Here is a 19896-nt window from a genome sequence, read left to right as displayed (position 1 = left end):
CTCACTACTATATAATATTTGGTCTAGGAGGAATAAAGAAATGTTAAAAAAACGAAATACATGTAATAATTTGTAACTGTCTACTCTAAAGTAAAAATGTCCCTTTTTCCAGGGAAGGCTGTTGTCTTGCTGCACTTTTTGGCACAACTGATGAATGCTTGCTTTTTATTTTTAACACACAACACTTTTTCTCCTAACAGAAGCTTAACTTCTAAGAACACGATCAGGGTCAAGCTCAAGTTCAAACCAGGTGAGAGCTCAGGTCGACCACAAGAAATGTGTCCAATTAATCGTTAGCACTAAGCACTTTTCCATTTGCAGTTAAACGTTTACTTTTATGACAAAGTTGATTTTAATAAATGTGTTTAGTTTTAATAAAGCTTTTAAACTTAAATAGACTCTGTGGTTTTTGGTCCTCCAGACTAGAGTGGATGAGCTAAAGGTTTTGGAATTTTTGCAAGCATGAGTGTCTCTGACACTTCTTGACTGTGACTCCGTACTCTTGTCCTGCGTAGGATAATCTAATGATCATTGTGGATCAATCATCGGTGACTTAGGGAGCTAAATGACTCTGCCACACTATCTAGTCAGTAAGGAGATTGGGGGTTCTTCAAAGTCTGATATCACTGAGGTATGTGGAAAGAAAGTCTACATGCGCCTATTATAATTGATAAACAATGCACTATTTAGTGTTCATAGTTCGGTTTGTGCAGATTTGTCCCTGCAACAGTAGTAGAATGGATTGTCCTCCTATCCAAACCAAAAGTAAAGTAGTATCTTATTCTTTCCTGGTGGTCATTCACCTTTTTATTGTTGGCAATTGTCAAAGCATAAACATTTAGAAGACTTGAAAAGACATTATGGACAATCCCAGAGGACTGCACTCAGTGCATAGAGCTATTGCTGACTAGAATGGGAGTCCAATGGAATTGCCAAATGTGCAATCTTAGTTAGCTACACACACAGACTAATAAGAATAATCTACTAATACCACAGGGAGTCATAGTCGAGGCAGGATAAGAATTTAGATCCAGTCTACAAGAAGATCAAAGACGATTTTGAAAAAATCGAATGAGGAACGCTAGGAAAAAATAGGTACTCTTTATTAAAATTAAAACTTACTGGGGCCAGCAAAGGAGCCCTCGCCTGCCCGATCCTGGCCTGCATCCTCCTGAACAGCACCCTCCTCCTGCTCCTCCTGTGTCCTCTTGCCCTTGGGGGGAGCTGATGTACAACATGAAAGAAAGAAAGACCAGAAAACATGGATGAGATTTGTCAACCAAATCAAACATTTCAAAAGAACAATAACAAAATATTTTGGAGAAATAGCAAATAGATAGACAACTATTCCACGGGATATATTGACCTATCTCTTGTGGTATACTACGTTATTCGTATTGCCTGATTTGCGGACCGTTGACTTTCAAAGTTCCTATGTAACTCAATAAACAGACTACTAAAAAGGTTTGCCTAGGCCTGGCAGGCAGCAGTCCGCAGCACGCGAAGTGACAGACAAAGTCCATCCTGCTTGCAGATCAGTGAATACTCAAACTATCAATCCACCGACCACCACCACTATTTCTTCTTATAGCCATGTGTCTAAAGGAAGGACTGGACTTCAGTCTGTTGGGGCTGATTTAGAAGTCCCTTGCGGCTCATTTTCCTCCATTGTTGCGTGACTTTTGTGACGCAGCGGCGTATATATTTTAAAAAAACGCATATGGGAGATGCATCACGTTGTAAAGCCCTGCGCCATCAGGGGACGTTCCGGCGCAAGGGAGGGCGTTCCTGCGCAGGAACGAATCCTAAAAGTGGCTGAGGGAAATCTACAAGATGTCACTTTTAGGACAATGATGCGTGACTCAAACCCTACGCCTGCTTGAAGCCGACGTACGGCTTGATGCAGCATTGGGGAGATAGGGCACCCCAGAGCATTGCTGGAGCTGCGCCATCGTTGGCACGCAACTCCAGCAATGCGCCGCCTTTACGGCACAGATGCGTAAGGCTTCTGTGACGTTTTGGGCCAATGGGTGGTGGTGGCATGGCGCACAATTACTGCCGGATCCCTGCTACTTTGCAGGGATGCACCGGTAATTGAAAATATGACCCTTAGTGTCTAGCATTACGCAGTTCTTTACACTACACTCATACATAAGTTCTCAGGCCAATGAAATGAACACAAAATACAAAACAAATAAGCATAGTAGCAAGCAAGGCTACTGAGAAGGAGAGCAGTGCACCTGAAATGCATAGAAGATTTTGAAATATAATTTACCTACAATGTAATCGGCAGCATTATTGCTCTTGGTAAAGAACAAAGATTTGCAAATAACAGAGCCGGATAAAACAGATTAGTGATGAAATAGCTAGAAATAGCTACTACTACTCACCAAGCCCGGGGACCTCTACGCCGAGCGCGTCCAGCAAGTCCTGTTCCCGGTCCATGACATCCGTCCAGCGGTGGGTGGCCTGGTTATAGGTGCGCCGGACCCCAGAGAGCTTAAACATGGCCCGGCACACCTTCTCCCACCGCTTCCGGCGCTCCTGGATGCCATAGCCGCTTGCGATCTTGCCACCTCCCAGGATCGTCTTGAGGAGGCGGCGCTGGACGTGGAAGATGAGTGCGGCCACCTCCTCCGCGCTACAGATCTCCCGTGGCATCACTTGCTCCCCCCTCAAACGCCCGCACGGGAGCCGGGCACGGGGTGCGGGACCCTTCCCCTTCTCAGGGTGCTTCCCGGCTCCCTTTACCATGGTCTGGGCAGAAATGAGTTAAATAATAAAGAAGAAATAGAATAGGGAAGAAGAAAAGAAAAGAGTTTCAAAAAGTAGTTTAAAATTAACAAAAAGTAGCAGAAAACACAAAAATATAGAGCTAGAAAAATAGAGGGATAGATAATAAGTAAAATAGATCAAATAAACTTCAAACAAGCAAAGGATGGCAGAGATTCAGAGAGGATACAGAAAGCATGCCCAGAACCATAGCAATGAATGAGAAACAAGATGGCCGCGCCCATTCACGACCGCGTGGGTAAGTTCGCGCGAGATTTTCCTCGCGATCACGCGCGAAATTGTACTAGCGAGCAGCACACTTTGCGAGATTACACATAGCGGCCGGAAACGGAATTACGTCACGCAAACAAGATGGCCGCGCCCGTGTACGACCGCTAGGGTAACTTCGCAAACGTATAGCTACAAGCGCCTTGCGAACACGCACAAAATCACGCGAACATACACGCCGCCCAAAAAAAAATAGTGTATTCGCACGCATTCGCGGCTTCCGAAATCGATCTCGCACGGATTCGCGCCCCGCAAATCGCGCGAAATTGCAGAAAAACGATTTTTGCTAAACTGAAAGCAATCAGCAGGTGCAAAAGTTCAAACTTAACATTAGTAACCATTCACTCTAGTGCTTCCTGAGGGGCCCCTCCAGAGTTCAGTTGCCTATTTGCAACTATTCCATGACCCTGCTATGACTCAAACAGCAGGCTCATAGAATAGCTACAAGTAGACCATAAAGGTCCTGTGAAAAAAAATTGCACTGCAACAGAAAGCAAATTACAGATAAGGAAGGAAGCAGGTGCCAGCCAGACTGGAAGTTTCAAAATTACTGACACATTAATCACCCCCTAATTAATTCATGGCAGTTGAAGAAGGGCAGGTGTGCTTGCTTTCACTGCAACAGAAAGCAAATTACAGATAAGGAAGGAAGCAGGTGCCAGCCAGACTGGAAGTTTAAAAATAAGTGATTAATCAACCCCAAATTAATTCATGGCAGTTGAAGCAGGGCAGGTGTGCTTGCTTTTTTTCACCCCCATAATCCACAGTGATAAACAAACCTAATGGGTGGCAGTGAGGATGTACCAGAGGGTGGCATGGGTGTACCAGAGGGTGGCAGTGGTGAAACAGAGGGTGCTGTGAACCTGTGATGATAAACCAGACGTAGAAACAACATAGTCGCGGCCGTTGCGAGCCGAAAAGTAAGTTCGCAATTGCGAAATGGTCCACAAATCCTCGCGAACGCTCGCCAACACAAAAAACGTAAAAATCCGCTAATCCGCGAGAGTTCGCGGATTATGCGGATTGCGAATCCGTAAATACGCAAATTCGCGTACGCGAGATCCGCTAGATCCGCCCATGCTTACAGGCAACCAACCCCACGTCATGCACAGCCTTTGGCCATGTACGGTTGGCCATGGGACAATGCCTGTTGCCATGCCCTGCATCCAACCCCCCACTGGCTGCCAAGCTGCAGACTTGTGGGGTGTGGGTTGACTAAGGCCTGGCCATAGGCCAAGCCCTACGTCCAAACCCCTGGGCTGCAACCCTCACGCCACAGATGGCCTTCGCCCATCCACTTGACACAAGCAAATTCAAAGCTCCCTCCAACTGAGAGCACACGAGGTCCGCTTTAAGCTGGCGGGGGCTTTAAAAATTCTCCCGCCAGCTGGGAGCAGACTTCAGATCTGTTTCACTGCCTTCAGTGATATGGGCAGGGAAACAGATCTGAATATTAGATCCGCCTGCAGGGAGCACCATTTTTAGCTTCTCCCTGTGGGCTGGAGCAATGCGGACTCCCGCTGGTAGCAGGGAGTCTTCTGGGGCCGTGGGGACTTGGGGATCCCCCCACGGCCCCTAAAAAGGATATGGTGTGTGCCTTGCTTGGGCATCAGGGCACCCACTCTTTGCTGGCTGAGCCCCGGGGATGGAGTCCCTGGGGCTGAATTTGGCCAGGGAGGAAAGCCACACTGCCCCCTCACCCTTTAGAAATTAGCTGGACCCTGGGGGATGGGCCCCCCAGGACTGATATCAGCCCGGAGAGAGGGGGACTGCATTCCACCTCCCCCTTATTAACTTTGGCCAGGCCCCAGGAGATGGGGTCTCCAGGTAAACAATCGGCCCAGGAGAGGGGCTGCATGCCCCCTCGCACTTATTAATAAGGCCAGCACCTGAGGGTTGGGATTTCCGGGTCAGAAATTGGCCCAGGATCCCCCATAGATATAATGGTGGGTCCCCAGAACCAAAAATAGCCCAGGGAGTGGAGCCACATATCCCCGCCCCTAAAATAATACCCGGGCAAAAATTGGCCCAAGGAGGGGGACACATGCCCCCCTCCCCCACAAAATGTGCTGGAAAATAGGGTCCTTTGGGCCAAAATCACCCCGGGAGGGGAACATTTTGACCACCTCCCCCTTTAGAATATGTCCAGACCTCCAGGAATAGGGTAGCTGGGGCCATAATCTCAAAAATATAATGTGGACCCCAGGGGATGTGGTCCTGGGGCCAAAATCGGTCCCAGGGAGGGGGACGCAGGTTGGCTGTCTTTGGGGGGTTGGCCACAAGGACAGGCCGCAGGCTCAATACCATGCTGTGCTAGGACAAAGGCCATGCGCAGCGTGGGTTTGACTGTTTGCAGGGGGCTGCCAGCATGAATTTGGGGTGTTGTCCAAAGGGAATGGCCAACCTAAATCTTAGAAATTCACTAAAAAACAAAGGTTACAGGGACGTTATAGTTAGGTTAGGATTTTACACACACAAAACCATAGAAATCCAGCAGTTAGAGTTATCAGAAGAAACTATAACGTGTGCCCTAAGGTAACTATAACTCGTGCCCTCACCATGCACTGCTAATCACCCTACATATTACATCACTCACGACATCTTCTATGACATCATTGATAATATCAGTTGTACATTTGCTCTAAAATTATTGATGAGAAAACTGTACATGGCTGGGACAATATTTATAGTTGACGGCTGATAGCCAGAAACCGGTCCTAGGATGCATGATTCCGGTCCAGGGAAGACATGGCTTGGCAGTTCGGGCTGGACTGCTCCCATGGGGCACAGGGTCAAGGCTGATTTGCATATGGCCATGTCTGAACTGGGGTGGTGTGGAGTACAAAAAAACGATGGATTTAGGCCCAGACCTCTGTACTGGGGTGAATGTATGACATTGTTCTGCATTCTGTCCATCAACTGTTGTTTTTGCATTTGCAATATTTATAGTTACCTTGCAGCATGAATTATAGTTAATTGAGGTACCTCTAACTTTAACTGTTGAATTTCTATGGTCTTGTGTAAATTCTGAACCTAACTATAACATCTCCGTTACCTTATATATAAAGCCATTTTGAAAATAATCAACTAGGACCACCATATATTTTTTGTTACTATGTAGAAGGTTGAATAGTGCTGCAAAATCAAGAGGTATTTTAACCTGTGGTCTCTTGGGTAAAGGAACCATGTGTAACTTAGTCTCACATATCTTCCATTGTTTATCAGAAACCAGACGTGCTGCAAGCAGATACCGTTCTGTTAAGTTGAGCATCCATGACTGGCCACAAATAGAAATGTTTGAGTTTGCAGATCGTTGCTGTGATTACTAGATGTCCCTCATGTGCAGTCTTGAAAAAAGACTCTCTCAAAGTCATACGTAGAATGAGAAGATCGTGTCTTAATAAAAATCCATTCACAAGAGACTATTCATCAGCAACATGAGTAAACGTTTCAAACCTGGCTCTAGATTTTTCTCCTTGGACCACCCAAATGTGAGAAGCTGACTTGGTATATGGTGTACATTTATGTGAGTGGGCACCCTGCACCAATCCAGACAACCTTTATGGTGACTTTTAGTGGTCTTCGGTAACCTTAGAAAGCTCTCTAAGTGGTAGCTGTGGAGAGCAGCCTCTGGGTTTAGCCCAGAAGGAGTGTAAAGCAGCTTGTTTTACCTGAACATAATCTTATAGGTATAGATTAAGTGAAAAAGAGCCACACAGTGTTTTAATAACAATATGTATTTATTATAAAACACTCACTAACACATACAGATATCTCCTAGCCAGAGATATACAAATTTTTCTGAAAATACTGAATTCAGCAAGGGGTCATTTGTGTTGATCCTTCAAGGTTTTTTTTTATAGAAACTAACAGTTGAAAATAGGAAAAATTGAAAAAAAAAATGCCATTTGTGCCAACATTTTCACCTGTAACTTCTTCTAAGTATAACAGATTTTTTAAAGTAATATACTGTTACATTTGCTAGACCCTTCTGGTTGTGGGGATACATAGGACTTGTAGGTTTACAAAGAACCCAAAGCCAATAACTGAGCAGCGTCATGCAATGGTTTTTTATTTTGTACTAGGTATATAACAATTAATTTGAGAAAAAATAAACAGTAAAAAATCGGTATGAAAGACACCTATGTATTTCTGAAATGGGAACAAAATATAGAGTTAAGAAACAGTAGCGATTTGCACATCTCCGAAATTGTGGGTACCCACACTAGCGTGTGAATTATAGGACATTTTTCAAAGTGACTTCTTTGTTACACATTGTCTTACATTTGGAAGGCAAAAATGCATTGTAAGTCAAAAGGTAATAACAGTTGCTCTACAATTCTGTATTTCCCTAAGTCTCCCGATAAAAATGGTACCTCACTTGTGTATGTAGGCCTAGTGTCCGCGACAGAAAATGGCCCAAAATACAACGTGGACACTCCACAGTTTTACAGTGAAAACAGACACTTTTTTTGCAAAGAGCCTAGCTGTGGATTTTGAACCCTAGCTCAGCCGGCAGCTAGGGAACCTAGCAAACCTATACATTTTTTTAAACTAGACGCCCCGAGGAATCTAGGATGGAGTGACTTCAGTGACTCTCACCAGGTTCTGTTACCCAGAATACCTTGCAAACCTCAAACTTTGTAAAAGAAAAAAAACAAATTTTCCTCACATTTCAGTGATGGAAAGTTATGGAATCTGCATGGATCCACAAAATTCCTACCACCCCACATCCCCAATAGTCTTCTGATAAAAGTTGTACCTCACTTGTGTGGGTAGGCCTATTGCCCACGACAGGAAACGGCTCAAAATGCAACTTGGACACACCACATTTTTACAGAGAAAACGGACCCCTTTTTTGCAAAGGGGCTAGCTGTAGATTTTGAACACAAGCTCTGCCGGCACTTATGGAAACCTAGCGAAGCTATACATTTTTTTTAAACTAGACACCCAGGGAATCCAGGATGGGGTGACTTGTCTGGCTCCCACCAGAGTCTGTTACCCAGAATCCCTTGCAAACCTCAAACTTTGTAAAAAAACCACATTTTCCTCACATTTCTGTGATGGAAGGTTCTGGGATCTGCGAGGATACACATAATTCTACCTACCCTGTATTCCCCAAAGTCTTACGATAAATTGGTACCTCACTTGTGTGGGTAGGCCTAGTGGACGCGACAGGAAACGGCCCAAAACGCAATGTGGACACGCCATATTTTTATAGTGAAAAGTGACCCTTTTTTTGTAAAGTGCCTAGCTTTAGATTTTGAACCCTAGTTCTACCGGCACCTTGGGAAACCTAGCAAACCTATACATTTTTTTAAAGTAGACACCCAGTGGAATCCATAATGGGGTGACATATCTGGCTCTTACCAGGTTCTGTTACCCAGAATCCCTTGCAAACCTCAAAATCTTAGTAAAAATAAAACCCATTTTCCTCACATTTCTGTGATGGAAAGTTCTGAAATCTGTGTGGATTCACAAGATTCCACCCACCCAGCATTCTCCAAAGTCTCTTGATAAACTGGTACCTCACTCGTTTGGGTGGGCCAGGTGCCCGCGGCAGGGAAGGGCCCAAAACGTATTGCGGAGACATCACAATTACCTATCACAAAACGACCTAGTTTTGCAAGGGGGGTCACCTGGGTTTTTGGACCTGGGCTCAGCGGCCATCTAGGGAAACCTACCAAAGCCACACATTTCTGAAAACGAGACACCCGGGCAAGTCCAGGGAGGTATGATTTGCGTGGACCCTCCAACATTTTCCTATCCAGAATCCCCCTGCACATCTCAATTTTAGCTGGAAAAAACACTTTTTTCTCAAATTTCAGTGTGGCAAAGTTGTGGGATCACTGGGCTGACACAAATTTCCTACCACCCAGCGTTCCCCCGGGTCTTCTTATAAAAATGGTACCTCACTCGTGTGGATGGGCCTAGTGCCCGCAGCAGGCAAGGGCCCAAAACGTATTAAGGAGACATCAAAATGACCTATTACAAAACAACTTGGTTTTGCAAGGGGGTCACCTGGGTTTTTGGTCCCAGTCTCGAAGGCCATCTAGGAAAACCTACCAAACCCAAACATTTCTCAAAACTAGACACCCGGGGGAGTCTAGGGAGTTATAGCTTGCATGGACCCCCCAAAGTTTTCCTATCCAGAATCCCCTGCAACCCTCAATTTTACCTGAAATAAAATCACATTTTTCACAAATGTCTGTGTGGGAAAATTGTGGGATCACCGGGCTGACACCCAGGTCTCCCGATAAAAATAGTACCTCACTCGTGTGAGTGGCCCAAGTACCCGCGACAGGCAAGGCCCCAAACCGTATTGAGGAGACATCAAAATTACCTATCACAAAATTATCTGGTTTTGCAAGGGGGGTGGGGGTCACCTGGGTTTTTGGCCCTGGGCTCAGCGGCCATCTAGGGAAACCTTCCAAACCCACACATTTCTGAAAACTAAACACCCAGGAGAGTCCTGGGAGGTATGGCTTGCATGGATCCCCCCAACGTTTTCCTACGCTGAATTGGGGGTTACTGCCCCTAACTTCCCCTCAGGGGGCAGCAGAAAGACTGTCTGGGGTAAAATTAAATGGGGGAGCAAAGGCCCTTGCCCAAGGGGCCGCCCCCTCCCTGGTGGTTAGTGGGGGATCACTACTTAGGGATCGCCCTCCTGGGGTGATACCCAAGCAGGGATCCACTAGGGAGTGGTACCATTGGAAAGGGGGGATTCTCCCCTTTCCAACAATACCTCTCCCATGTGTTTCGGTGCTCGGGGGCTGAGATAGCCCCACGAGCACCGAAATGGTGAAAATTGAACTAAGTTTCAGTTTTGTTTTCGTTGTAATGATGACAGTGCGCCATGCGATTGTGATTGCAAGGAAAACCAAAACCATGACTTGGGAGGTTGGGGAAGCTCTTCCCCATCTCCCAAGGCAAAAAAACACATGGGAAATCCTTCTGCTGTTTACAAGTGTGCTCATGTGCTTGTGCAACATTCCGTCCCTCATCTTGTGTGTTTTGCTGTTCACCCTATGTGGGAAGGGCATGCCCAGACGTGGGTCCCGTGCTCACTATGCCACTGGAGTCAAGCTATCCTGGCTGAAGACAGCTGATAGCCAGAAACCGGTCCTAGGATGCTTGATTCCGGTCCAGGGAAGAAATGGCTTGGCAGTTCGGGCTGGACTGTTCCCATGAGGCACAGGGTCAAGACTGATTTGCATATGGCCATGTCTGAACTGGGGTGGCTTGGTGAGCAAAACAACAATGGATTAAACCCAGATCTGTGACTGGGGGTGAATGTTTTGCCATTGTCCAACATTCCGTCCATCATCGTGTGTGTTTTGCACCACATAGGATAATGCAGATTTATAAAGCGCACTAATACCCGTAGGTGCCAAGATGCTGGGCGGTAGAGAAAAAGAGAGGAGAATGCGGAGCAGCTGACCAAACTGAAAAAAGCCAAGTCTTTAGCAGCTTTTTGAACACCGGGAGCGATTCTACATTGGAGATCACAGAAGATAGGGTATTCCAGAGTATTGTGGCCACCACAGAGAAGGAACGGCCGCCCCATCTGGCTTTGCGGACTCTAGTGGCGATCAGTTTTCTCTGGGAGGAAGATCTCAAGGCCCTCTCAGGCATATACCATTTAAATATGCTTTTCAGCTGCTGCAAGCCTTTGTTATGAAAGGCCTTGTGAACCGTACATAGGGCTTTGAAAGAAATTTGCTTCCTATTAGGGAGACAATCCAGAGTATGAAGCCCCTCTTTTGCTGAATGCCGTTTGGGGATATTAAGGATCAGCCTGACAGCCACAGTTCGTATAACCTGAAGCCTGTTCAGGGAGGCCGCGCTGATATTCAGATACAAGGCATTGCAGTAGTCAAGCCGGGAGGTGACTAATGCAATGATAGTGGTCCGATGCAGTGCTGACTGCAGAGGCTACCTGCTGGCATTAATTCACTGAGCTCCATGGGTCTGGGGTTGCTATCAGGACTGGTGGCCCGGGGCGTGTGGGGTTCTTGGAGGGCTGGGCTTGGTGGTGTTACCGGGGGCCCTATCCTCCCCTCCTGCTTGCTGGCATTGAGTGGTACTCACCCGTTGCTTATCTAAGTGCATGGTGCCGCGAGACCGGAAGGGGCGCTGGATGTAGATCACGATTCCCTAACCTACAACCACACATCATGTCTAAAGACAAGGCCCCGGGGCCTGGCCAAAAACGAAGCACTATAGATAGACTTGCTGCAGCGCTCCCCACTGAAGGTGCGGGGGTCGCACCCGGCACGCCAGACGAGGGTGCCCTTTTGCACGCCATTACCCAGTCCAGGCAGACATAGGAGGTTCAGGTTGGCGCTGTAGGTACTGAGGTTTCTCTCCTACGCCAAGAGCTCTGCAACGCTGTCAACCACATCACGGAGAAGGAGACAAGGGTCTCGGGGGTCGAAGATGCAGTAACTACATCACAATGTAAGGTCATTTCTCTGGAACAGCTGACCAAGGGCCTAGCACTACGAGTAGAAGATGCGGAGAGACGGGCCAGGAGAAGCAATCTCCACTTTGTAGGTTTCCCTGAAAATTGTGCGGGAGATGATGTTGGAAAGTTCCTCACACAATGGCTTATCTATTGGCTTCTGAACCGCGCTCTGTCGCCATGCTTTGTGATCGAACTCGCACATAGGGCCCTGTGGCAGAGACCTCAACCTGGGTTCGGCCTTGACCTATGATTGCACATATCATAAACTTCTGAGACCGGTACATGATCATGCAGCAGGCTAGGCTACGGACAGAATTGGTATACGAGTACCATCAGATCATGATATTTCCAGACTACACGAAAGTGGTGCAATAGCAGCGGCAGCCCTTCACCGCATGTAAGGCGCGTCTCCGTGACCTCAAGATTCCATTCATGCTCCTGTACCCAGCTCGCCTGAGAGTGGTCTTTAACTCTGCACCATATTCTTCGATACCCCAGAGGAGATCTTTACCTGTACTGATGAACAACGGTCTCTTAGGCCGCACGCCCCGCCGCACAGGGACTCTGATTCCTCGATGGTAGATTCTACCAGGACACAGACGAAACTAAAAGACAAAAGACGTCTTAGATCCAGATCCTCATAACGGTCTAAAGCTGACAAGCAGGATTCCAAAAATGTGCCTACTACAAAGAAATACCAATGTCCGATATGGACCTCTGTCTCCCAGGAGGGGTTGTCTGGGAATTTCTCGTGCATACTGGCATGTGTTAAGGATTAAATTGGGCCACTTACGTGGGTTTGCTCCAGTCTCCCCTGTAGAACTTGGGATGTTATGGGGAATATGGAGATTATTATTATTATTAAGTGAGATTTATAGAGCGCATGGTTACGCTAAAACAGTGTCCCCGCGCTAACTGAAGCACTCAGGAGTAGCAGTAGGGGAAGGAGCCCAGCTATTTTGAAAATCCATTGGGGAGCTGGTGTTTAGCCCCCCTGTTGGTAGTGGGCTACCAGGCTTCCCGCAACAGATACTTAGTGGTGGGTTGTTGACCATGTTCTGGTTTGCTTTGTTTTGACTTGTTATGGCTGCGTAGTTTGTATGTCCATGCAATCACATTTTCCCCGATCATTCGCAAGCACATCTCGCTACCCTATGACACAATCACAGCAGAACCCATAGGACACCCCCCTCGGCAACTATATATTGTGAGCTAGAATACGAGGGGCTTGCAAGCGGGTGCGGTTCTCCGCCAGGCCATACACATAGATGCTGATATTCTTCTCTTATTGGAATCACACATGCTTGTCACAAATTTTCTTTGTCTGGCTTGTTATGGCTTTGTGCACACCTTCCATGCGGGGTTCAACTGGGGCTCCAGGGGGGTTGCCATCCTGATTCGCCATCGTGTAGCTTTCACTCTGATACAGAAATGGACTGACATCCACGACTGTTATATATTCATACACGGGACTGTGGTTGGCGAATATATAGTGCTTGGTAGTATATTGGGGAACAGCCTTTACGACGCGGCTGTTACACCGCGTGCCGTTACAACGCGGTTTCTTCAACGCAAGTCGTTACCACGACTTGCGCTGGAGGGCACTGCAGGACAAGGAATTTTTTAATTTACTATCTAACACCTTCCCTACTGTACGTAGGCTGGTGTTAGAATAGTAAATTAAAAAATTCCTAAGTCCGCACCCCTCCAACGCAAGTCGTGGTAACGACTTGCGTTGAAAAAAACGCGTTGTAACGGCACGCGGTGTAAAAGCACGCGTTGTAAAGCCGTACAACCTAGTATATATGCCCCACCTCCCCTAGGTCAGAATTTCCTACACCACCTGGTTGAGATCTGGGGCACCCTGCCCGCTTAGACTTTCAGTGATTGGTGGTGATTGGAATGATGTAATGTCCCCGGGGAAAGATAGGTGGCGCTCAGCGCGGGACGGGACCCCAGTTTCCACACTGCAGACCCTGGTAGACATGGTTGGGTGGGTTGCTACATGGCGGACACATAACCCTACTGAGATCAGTTTCACTTACTTCTCCCAAACTCATACTTCTTATTCTAGGCTTGACTACATATTTGTTCCCCGTGCCTTTGCTCACAGAATACCGACTGCCACGATCCTTCCCAGGGGTCTGTCAGATCACTCTCCGGTGGCCATACACCTTTTGATAGGCACGAACTGACTCCCGTTTCGCTGACGGTTCTCGGCATAGCACCTGCAGAACCCAACATATCGCGCTCATATCCACAACATGCTTTCGGAATATATTTCACATAATCAGGAGACGGTATCTTCAGCCTCCACCTTCTGGGAGGCCATAAAGCCCACATTGCGGGGGCAGATATTAGCTTCTGCATAGTGGAATGCAGATGGCGGCGACAGTAGCTTATCCAGCTAGAGACACAAACCATGTCACTGGAACGTCGGGCCTGTGATGAAGATGGTGCAGTGGCGCGTCGACCACTGCGCCTGGTTCAGCAGAAGTACCAGGGTGTGCTGCTAGATAAAGCATGGGGCGCATGGCTCACGACACAAAGCAGGATTTATCAGTGGGGTGACAAATCTAGTAAACTTCTCTACAGACTGTCAGCATAGGCAAACATGTGCTTCACTCCCAAGACTTCGCACCCCAGATAACACACTCATTACAGAGCTGGCCAGTAGCGTCATGGACTATTAGTGTTCCTTATATACTGCCCAAGATGTTCTTGAAGCCTCTGAGATCAAACAGTTCTTAAACAACATTCCTCCGAAGGCCCTCTCCGAGGAGGTAAAGATGTAATTAGAAGCCCCCTTGACCGTAGAAGAACTGATCACTGCACTAGCTGATCTACACACAGGAAGGGCACCGGACCCTTATGGCCTCCCAAGCAAATTCTATAAAGCCTATATGGCCTTGCTAGGGCCCCATTATCTGGGGGCTATACAAGAAGCAACTGAGACCATATTTATGCCCCTCGACTGGCGACATGTGGACATTGTTGTGTTGCGAAAACCGGGGCACCTGCCTGGAACTCCATGCCTCCTATAGGCCAATTTCTCTTTTGAATGTCAAGGCTAAACTTTTGGCTAAGAGACTTGCTACTAGATTGCTGGCTCATCTCCCAGACCTAATCCATACAGACCAAGCAGGATTCGAGCCCCGACGCGGTACATGACACAACATTCGTCGGGTACACAATGCGATCACTGCTGTCGACCGTCTTCTCCGCCCTGCAGCCCTCTTGCTAGCTGACATTGATCGAGCTTTTGACTCTGTCAGCTGGATCTATCTTTTCATTCTCTTGCAGCGCTTACATTTTGGCCCACAATTCATCTCATACATATGGATGCAGTATCATGGGTTGACTGCGTCAGTACCAATAGCCGGTAGGGTGTCTGCGCCCTTTCCAATTAGTCGGGGCACTAGACAGGGGGGCCCACTGTCACCCTTACTATTCGCTTTAGCCATCGAGCCATTAGTGGCCTGGGTTCGTATAGATGCCCAGATCCCCGGATTTGAATGGTCCACTGGGCTGTATAACCGTTTGGCCTTGTACGCTGATGATGTCCTCTTCTTCATGACAGACCTGTCCAGGTCTGGCCCCTGTATCCTTCAAATCATGCACATTTTTGGCGAGACCTCGGGCTTTTCATGAACGTAAATAAATCCACACTATGGCCACTCCGTGGGTCCTCAGAGGATTACAAATGGGCCACCAGCCTTTCTCAGACTCAGGACGGTATACAATACCTGGGCGTCTTTGTAACAGACAGACATGAGGTATCCTGGATACGCAACATTGATTGGGTTCTCATTAAGATTAAAACAGAGCTGAGGTCCTGGGTGGGGTTGCCTCTATCCCCACTTGGCCACTCAGCAATATTCAAGATGATCTGTCTCCCTCGGCTTTAATATCAACTTCAGATCACCCGTATCCCATCCCACAGCTGTGGTTCAGAGAGATCAATTCACTACTCAATGGGTTCCTGTGGGGAGGAGGGGCAGTCAGGCTGGCTTTCCGCACCTGTTTTCTTTCCACATATTACAGGGGCATTGCAGCTGCCGATGTACAGTCATACTATGCAGCCTTCCATCTACAAGTCCTTAACGATTGGTGGCATGGCCCGAGGGATGAACCGGCATATAACTTCGAGAGATGGCTGCTGGGGGACCCGTCGCAATATAAATACTTACATGGCCTTGCCGATCCCGCACGCTCCCTCTAGCTACTAATGTGGTGTTGGCCACGTGGCGCCAGACTCTTCGATGTATTGGCTGGCAGAAGCGACTTACAGGTGTGGCCCCACTGTGGTACAATCACATGCTCCCACAATTGCAACACCTACAAGGTTTTCGAGGATGGGACCAGATTCAGATCCCCACATTGGGGGATGCTCTCCGGGGTCTCACTCTTAAATCCTTCTCAGACTTACAGGAATAATACTCTATGCCGCTTTCCCAATTTTATAGATATTTACAGTTTTGCCACAACCCCCCCATATTTAAGGGATCTTCCAGCCCTTCCCGAATTCAGCCCACTAGAAGGGCTGCTTCCCATGGAAGACCTAGTGGAACACAAAATGTATAAGATTTATCAAACACTGATTATCCACAGCGCGTCAACACTCGAATTTCTCCGAGAGATCTGGCAAACAGACATAGGATCTATTGACAATGATGCCTGGAGGGAGATTCTAGAGTCGCCCAGGTCGGCTGCCATCTCCTCGCACCTTATACAGTTGAAATATTTACACAAAGAATACTACACCCGGGTGCGGCTTTATAGTGCTGGTCTCATAGCTTCCCCGGCATGTCTGCATTGTGGGGTGGGGAAAGCATATTCATCCACACGGTGTGGACATGTCCAGGCTTGGACAGGTTTTGGAGGGGCGTTCATAGATGTCTGGGGGAGGTACTGGGGTGGACAATACACTGCACACCACGCCTCGCATTAGTGCACATCACGGAGGACATTGGGGCAACAGATATAAACGCCACCTACTGTTCTTGGGTTTAGCCAAGCGCGATATAGCACGTGCTTGGAAAGCACAGTCCCCTCCCCTGCTGGGGGTTTGGAATCAAGGTTTAGATTTTTGCAAGGGATTGAAAGAACAGGTATTTAAGGCCCGAGGTTGCCCCCCAAAACATACACGTATATGGCAACGCTGGGCAGACTACAGGAGTATTGTCTCCACCGACCCCACGGCCCGCGTTGTTGGATGTGGAGGTTTTGCCCCATGTATAGCGTACTATATGTATATACCATTACCAAGTTGACAAAGTAAATGATTGCTGGGTCAGTATCCAGGGACATTATCATATTCTAAAGGTTCCTTCCTTTTCTATCCCTACTTTTTCTTTAGTTCCCATTATTAATATACAAAAATGTTATTTTCTTTATATATGCCATATTGTGTCCTGTTTCATATGCATAAAATGGCTCTTCGAGCATATTTTTGAAAATTCAATAGTTTGTTTTAAAATATATATATATATATATATATTAATGTTATCACAGACCATAACATTTTTTTTTTTTAAATGTATAGAAATAATGTTTTTTTAACTCATGTATTTAGATACTGCTGGAATTTGGCTGATATTAACAGATTGTATTGTAATTTGCTCCTCTCTGCACGTGGCGGGGAGGGGAATTGAGATTTAAGTGTAACTATTGAAAAATAATAATAAACATATACATTTAAAAAAAAAAGAAAATGTTAAGAAATATATAACCTTTGTTTTCATCATCTAAATATTCATATGCATGTAAAAAGGTACCACATATGGGCCCCCCTGGTCGAATATCTATCGGAGGGTTTACCTCTAATTTGCGTATGGTCCCAGGCTGAGAGCTCTCCACCTCTTCCATGTCTAGTACGCACGGGGGGGGGGGGGGGGGTGCTTCTAAAATAACAATAAAAATATTTTGACATAAAAAGGTACCCCACTTCTCAAGAGAAGCTATAATATTAATGTAGGTACTGCGCCTCTGCGGACATGCGCCTGTACAGAAGGTGTGCCTGTGTGACTGCTGAGGCATTTCAGATACCTTGTTAAAAACTCTTGCAATTGCCGCCATCCCATTTTACTTAATTTCTTAATTTTCTCTTTTTCCAGTTCTGGTTTCTACCCCACACTGGGTTCTCTCAACAGATTATGACAATTATGCATTGATCTACAGCTGCTACCAGCTGTGGTTTTGGCACGTGGACTACATCTGGATTCTCTCAAGAGAGCGGAAGCTAGACCAGGAAACTGTGATGACGTTGAAAAAGAAACTGACAAGCTACGGTATTGGCACAGATCAAATGATTATCAGCAATCAATCCATGTGCCCAGAAGACTTCTGAAGTCCATGGTGGTGGAACACGACCATTGCGAATGCCAGCTACAAACTTGATGACCCTTTTCTAAGATATAAAGTGGAAAGATGTAGTGAAATTTTCAGAGTGCAGCTTTATTTTGAACATTTTTGGAATTAACTAGTAAACATACATCCTAGAAAACATTAAATGATGAATAAAGGTATTACTTTCATAAGGTGTCTTCCCTGATATTCCATCTCTATAAACAACTGACCCAATACCATATGTTTTATGTATGAGTAATAAAGGTAGTAAAATACTTTTAACTTGCACCTGCGTGGTATTCCCTGCTCACCAGGGACACTTCTGATGGTTCAATGACCAGTGCCTATTACTCCCTCAGTGGGATTAAATTAAAAAAGGCTGGTTGCAGGAGAAGGCATGGTTAGGAGTTTTCTACCATAGTAGAAGTTGTCTACCATTTGCTTGGTTAAGGCAGTGCACGGTCTAGATGCTGGGGTGGGCGGGCACAGTAAGAGGAAGGATCGGGAGAGGACGCGGTCTAGTAAGTGGGGATGGGGCCAGTTTTTTGGGGTGGTGTAGTTTTTAGAGCTCGGAGGGTCGGGGTAGTTTTTAGGGCTCAGTGAGGGGTTTGGTATTGTTAAGGGTTCTAGGTAGATTTTAGGGCACAGGGCGGGGGTGATCTTTACCACACATCCCTTTACCAGTCATGTCTTTCCCACCAAATTTCGTGGTAAAGGAATGCATTATTCTGAAGCATTTGTTCTTCTGGCTGCATTTTAGAGGCACGCATGGTTTAGCCATGCCTGCCTCTGTCATACAACCATCAATAAGGTAGGTGTTTGCACCATCTGAGATAAGCTGTGCGCCAATAACACTTTCCAAATACGTATTGGAAACGTTATTTGCAATATGTAGGCTGAATGCGGTCGAACCTTCTATCGCTTGTTTAAGAAGCAATTCATATTTTGTTAAGAAAAGGGAGAGGTGGGTGAGCCAGTAAATTAGCACGGAAAGCCGAGCCAGACCTGGTCTACTTTGGCGCTAAAAAGTCCATGCATGAGCCAAGATATAGAAATGTTTGGCATGAAAATCGTGCATAAAACGACATGTAAACATATGATGAAGTCTGTTCAAAATTCGAAACACTGTGTTCAAAAGCAAATCAGTTGTCTTGTGTAAGTGGCCTGGGTTCTCATTATACATGTATCTCTATTATACTAAATCAAGCAAAAGAGTTTTTGTACAGTGCACATCCTGAACTTGTGAATTTAAGGTGCTCATTCGAGTTATAATGGGTAAAAAAGAGGCACAGTGAAATAAAATGCTTGCTTAGGATCCAGTGGTGGCTGGTGAAATTTCAAGGTGGTGCGGCGTAAAAGTTGGGGCTGAGTTTTACTTAGCGAGTGAGCCCAACAAAGGTAAAGGAAGTTCGGAGGTTGGGGAGGGGGGGAGGGGGGGTTCCCCCAGGAATTATTTTTTAAAACAGGGGCAAATGCTGCACTTTAAAGCTCATTTTAATAAAGAATTTTGTGAGAAAGCAAGGTTTATAATGCAATTAATCTGAACGTGTAGTCTTGAAATATTTAAAACATTAAAGACTGCTTCATATCTTACTGCCTTAAATATGTTCAACAGTTCCTGCCTCAACATGCCTATCAATCAATCAATCAATCAGGGGAATTTTAAGCGCGCTACTCACCCTTGAGGGTCTCAAGGCGCCGAGGGGGGTGGGGGGGGGGGGGGTTGCAGGTCTGTTAGCCAAAGAGCCAGGTCTTGATAGTCTTCCTGAAGGTGTTCAGGGAGGGGGCGCATCTGATGTCTGCCGGTAGGTCGTTCCAGGTCTTGGCTGCAATGTGAGAGAAGGATTTTCCGACTGTTCTTGCTCTGTAAATGTGCAGGGTTTCGGTCAGTGCGAGGTTGGAAGATTGGAGGTTTCTTTTGGGTATGTGGAAGTTGATTCTGTCATTGAGGTATTTGGGTCCGTTGTTGTGTAGGCATTTGTCGGCGTGAGTGAGGATTTTGAAGGTGACTCTTTACCCCA

At 46.5% G+C, this 19896-nt stretch overlaps 1 protein-coding gene across 1 annotated transcript in view; it reads left to right on the top strand.

Annotated features, from left to right (window-relative positions):
* APOD (apolipoprotein D) overlaps positions 1–18157 on the top strand; it is a 73128-nt gene extending 54971 nt beyond the window's left edge. Inside the window, exon 4 of the mRNA XM_078665631.1 lies at positions 17644–18157. Coding sequence (XP_078521757.1) covers positions 17644–17876 — 233 coding nt within the window. The 3' untranslated portion in view covers positions 17877–18157. The remainder of the gene's footprint in view (positions 1–17643) is intronic.
* The last annotated feature ends 1739 nt before the right edge of the window (positions 18158–19896 follow it).

Source organism: Lissotriton helveticus, chromosome 11, assembly GCF_964261635.1.
Source record: "Lissotriton helveticus chromosome 11, aLisHel1.1, whole genome shotgun sequence".
Classification (NCBI taxonomy): Eukaryota; Metazoa; Chordata; class Amphibia; order Caudata; family Salamandridae; genus Lissotriton; species Lissotriton helveticus.
This window is presented reverse-complemented; position numbering and strand designations above follow the sequence as displayed.